The 4,919-nt window shown below is 36.8% G+C and overlaps 1 protein-coding gene across 1 annotated transcript; it reads left to right on the top strand.

Moving 5' to 3' along the window:
• RpL31 (ribosomal protein L31) lies at positions 1 to 4,919 on the top strand. Its single transcript, XM_071671136.1, has 3 exons — positions 1 to 115; positions 2,108 to 2,328; positions 4,738 to 4,919. The coding sequence occupies exons 2-3, from the start codon at positions 2,108 to 2,110 to the stop codon at positions 4,889 to 4,891; spliced, it is 375 nt and encodes a 124-aa protein (XP_071527237.1). The 5' UTR covers positions 1 to 115; the 3' UTR covers positions 4,892 to 4,919.

Below are 4,919 nucleotides of genomic sequence, written 5' to 3'. Positions count from 1 at the left end.
ATTGAACTTAAAAGCTATGTAAGAAATATAACGCATCGCGATGTTCATGGTATAGTTGAATCTTTGGCCACTAGAGCACCATGCATCTCTTTCGTACACTTACCCAGAAGCGACGGTAAGAACAATAAATTTTAATCGTTTTTCCTTTATTTTGCCGCTTTTTGGAAAGTTTTGACGTGATTTTCTTGAAGTGTCGTTGTCTGTGTGTGCGTGTGAAGTGCGTAGTTTGCCTTAATAACGAGAGTTGAGGTCGTGATGACCGGGAAATATGTGGAGATGACCACGTTGTACCCATGATAACTTGACAGGGACCACTGTGTTATTAAGGAGTATTTACGTTTCTCCTGTACTTAACTGCAATGTACAGGAATTAGAGGAAAATGAAATTGGTGTCAAACATCTTGAAAACATAAAATTACCTTATGAATTAGTTTTTGTTTACATAAAACAGCTGTGAATGTGGATTGTATTAGTAAAGTTTGGTATTTTTATTTTACTGTTATGCTTAAAGATTATTCCTATACGGTAACTACATCTGTTTTCATACGTTTTATATTTGTATTCAGTCGAGGCCTTTTGAGTTTCATATACTGGGTCAGCTTGGCTACAGTAAAGTTCAAAATCTGAAGTTCTGTAATCAGAAATGGATATTTAGTACGGGAATGCACCCACTTTCCATGATGACAACTTTTAAAATATACACCGATACATGAAGGAAATATGACATGTCATGTCAGCTATTCTCTATAAATAAGACATGTTTGATGGCATCGATTGGCTGCATTTAACCATTATTTTTTTATTGGGATGTGTATAAATAGGCTGCATTTTCCCCGTGATATATGGGGATGTGTATAGATTTATGTAATGTGTGGGAGATGAAGTGATAAAAAAAAAAGGTCACTGTATGCATGGCTAGAGATGGGTACGTTTGATGGTACATTAGTCAAGTGTATGAGAGGCAAAGGCGCTAAATGGGAAAGAATGGATGAAATTAGATGTATGCGAATTAAATGCTTCATTGAGGAAAATATTTGGGATTAGGAGGGTTGTTTCTTTAAGAAATGACATTATAAAAATGATATACCTAGCATGACAAAAAGAGGAACAGGGCGAGTTGAAATGGAGTGGATGAATGCAGAATGAAGTAAGAGGATAGATAGGCCAGAAGTGGAAAGACCAAGGGGAGTACTAAAGACATGATTGTGCCAAAACGCAGGACTGTTGTGTAGCACCCATCACAGGAAAATCTAGAATTATGAAGAATAAAGCATGCGAGTTATGGTTGGGATGGAAAGGATTTTTGTGGACCAAATATTATGAGCCTCAGTTATGGGCAAGGCTGAAAGAGAGCAACCCGGGTCATTGGAGTGAAACTTGCATTCACTTAGTAACTGGCATGCTTCATAGCAGCCTAAAACCCTAAACAGTATGTAGGCAGGTGGTACTGGTAGAACCTCCTCGGTTGGTGGCTGCATGCCACCTACTACATAGGGGGTTGACAAGGAGATGAGTAAAAGAAATATTGAATTATCAGAGCCTGAACAAGAAGGATGGTGTGAGGCACATGGTATAGAGAGAATAAAAATGATGGAGTGTACAATGAGGTGACATACTGTTAGTGTGCAGAACCAGGGCATTCGAAGTGTGTTGAGAAAACCTTGGAATGATCTTTAGGTCTTTGCTATGATGGGAGGCTGTGAGTTCAGTGCTTTATTTATGACTGTTAGAGAATGGACGTGAGCAAATGAGGCCATTGTTTGTATGTTTTTGGTGCTACCTCTAACACATGAAATGGTGATCAAGTGTAAAGGAAAAAATATAAGTAATTTAAGTGGCTCTTAACTTTTTTTTCCTTTATGAGAAGCTTAGAATTTTTGAATGATTAGTTTTCAAACATTTTTAGGTATATGCAGCCATACAAGTTTAAATTTCAGCACCCTGCAAGAAAATTTTATGTAGTCAATTGTAAATCACCTATGTATGAATTTGGATTGTGTGAGGTTGGTATAACCAAGTTTACCTGTAGGTTGCTGATTGGGATTGAATGGAATTTATTTTGATGAACACCAAAAGAGTACTTATTGAGCTGATTAACACATTTTAGATGCCACGTGTCAAGGGTGAGAAGGGTCAGTCGGTCATCGACAAGGTGGTGACCCGAGAGTACACCATCAACATGCATAAAAGGCTTCATGGTGTATCCTTTAAGCGAAGGGCTCCTCGTGCTATTAAGGAAATTCGCAAATTTGCCAAGAAGCAGATGAACACTGAAGATGTGCGTATCGACACCAGATTGAATAAGTTCGTCTGGTCCCGTGGTATCAGGTGAGTTAAATATATAAATTTTTTTGTATTTTATGGAGAGAAGAAAGTTTTTAATATTCAACTTTCATGAGGTCATGTAAACTGTGTGATCTGTGGTGTGTAGTATTATGAAGCAATTATGTTGAAACAAATTCCTTTGATGAAAAACATAAGGCAGAATTAGTCACAAGTTTTAGAATTATTGTGTTTACTAGCTAGCTGGAGTACGCATCCATGCATCCCACCATACATGCTGTAGTGTTGATGTTTAAGATTTACTATTTGTGGTATATAGTATTATAAAGCAATGCCATCAGAATTTTTTTTTGTATTCACCATGTAAGACCAAAAACAGCATCACAGGTAATCTTATTTATATTCTATCTGTTGTATTGATTGTAACAAACCTACTGTATATGGGATGTTTGTATAAGATTTACTATTTGGCATACAGAATAACATAGAGCAAAGGAATGTAAGAAACAGTGCAAGATCAAAAGCAATCACAATTTAATCATAAAAGTTTATGCACTACTGACCACTGACAGAGCATACCTTGTTTGCTTCGTGGGTACTGGGAAAGCTTATTCCATCATACACCAGTTTCCTTAGAATTGTACTGCATGGTTTATAAGCATAAGTACAAGTGCCTCAAGGCATGTAAGGTACATTGCTGTCCATCTTTATATATCTAATATCCATTTCCTTCAGGTACCCCTACAAGGGGGTGGCCTTTAAAGTTTGAGAATAGGTTGAGGACGTTTCGTCCCCAAGACCTCTAAGCATTCGCTTTACTGGAGGAAATTCATCTGGTGGCGAGCTCCAGCTTGACAAAAGTCTCTCTTAGTTTTAGTGCCTTGTCCTCAATGGGTTATTAGCAGAAGAGAATTCTAGCACAGTGTTTTCAGAGGCTTTTACCTAATGTTCCTAATGACTACTACTTCCTAATGTGTTTACCTAATGTTCCAACCTACTACTTCTACTTGATGCTCCCACATACAGTGCTGTATGTACTTGATATATAAGAAATATGAAGAAAAGTAGTTTAGTTGTTGAGAGTACAATAACTTTTTTGAAAATTGTTTATATTCATCATACACTGTAATTAATGTTCATTGGTACTTTGTCACCATTCCATTTTTTTGTAAACGTTTGTCATTTCCTACTTTACTGAGGAAATGGTAAGGAACAGAAGAATGTCCATATTTATTCACTTCCTGTCATATATAATCTACTGAACTTGTGTCGTCATACACTGCCGAGCCCCTTCGACCATTCCATAGTTTATCTTGACCAATTCATATTCCCTGGATCAGTTGATTAACAGCATGTCTTTCTTACATACCACAGTGATGTTGTTCAGGTCATCTCATGCGCACCTCTCACCCTCATGAATGTTCAGGAACAGATAACTCGAAGCCTCTCTCAATCTCTCTCATTATCATTCCTTCACCTTGGTCTTCCCCTTTCCCCGCTGTCTTCAACACCTTATGGGAATGTTGATTATTTTCTTTTCGGGGAAATGAAAATGAAATAAATGTAGGCCATATATATATATATATATATATATATATATATTTTTTTTTTGCTTTGTTGCTGTCTCCCGCGTTTGCGAGGTAGCGCAAGGAAACAGACGAAAGAAATGGCCCAACCCACCCCCATACACATGTATATACATACGTCCACACACGCAAATATACATACCTACACAGCTTTCCATGGTTTACCCCAGACGCTTCACATGCCTTGATTCAATCCACTGACAGCACGTCAACCCCATATATATATATATATATATATATATATATATATATATATATATATATATATATATATATATATATATTTTTTTTTTCATACATATTCGTCATGTCCCAGATTGTATTTGCTTCACTTTAAGAAACTCTTTGGAAAGGAATATGTTATGAAGTTCCACATTTAAATTATTACTAGTGAAGATGTGGTCTAATTTTGAATTGGGTGCCAAGTATTCACTTGGCACTGCAGTGTTAGGACACGTAAGATTGGTTGTGCTCCACATTACACAACCCATCCCCTAAGCCATTGTGTAGAGTATATTCTCAAGTGATCTATGTTTTCAGTACATTTTTTTATTATACATGATGGCTAGAGAGTGGATGTTTGCAAATGATGCTTGCTCATTGGTTCCTGATGTAATCTCACAAAGGTGGGAAGAGCAGTTAAGCCTAAAGAAAGGTTCATATATATCAATGGGGAAAGGGGAGAAAATGTACCACAATTTTCTGCATGCTGTAAATTTAGATTATGAGGGATGGGAACAAGGAGTCATGGCAAAATATTTTTATAGAGGTTTACTGTTATTCCAGATGCTACATCTTTAAGGTGGGAAAGGCAAGTAACAAAAAAAAAAGAAAAAACATATGTAAGCAAATTATGTACATTTTTCAGGAATGTTCCATTCAGGATACGTGTCCGTCTTTCACGGCGTCGTAATGAGGATGAAGACTCGACTCAGCCATTTTACACCCTGGTCACTTTTGTAGCTGTTTCCTCATTTAAAGGATTGGGAACTGAAAATGTCGATGAAGGTTCTGATGATTGATCAGTAAATAAATAATGTAAGAAAACAA

This window comes from Panulirus ornatus, chromosome 16 (genome assembly GCF_036320965.1).
Source record: "Panulirus ornatus isolate Po-2019 chromosome 16, ASM3632096v1, whole genome shotgun sequence".
Lineage (NCBI taxonomy): Eukaryota > Metazoa > Arthropoda > Malacostraca > Decapoda > Palinuridae > Panulirus > Panulirus ornatus.
The sequence above is the reverse complement of the archived record's forward strand: the minus strand, read 5'-3'. Positions and strand labels throughout refer to the sequence as shown.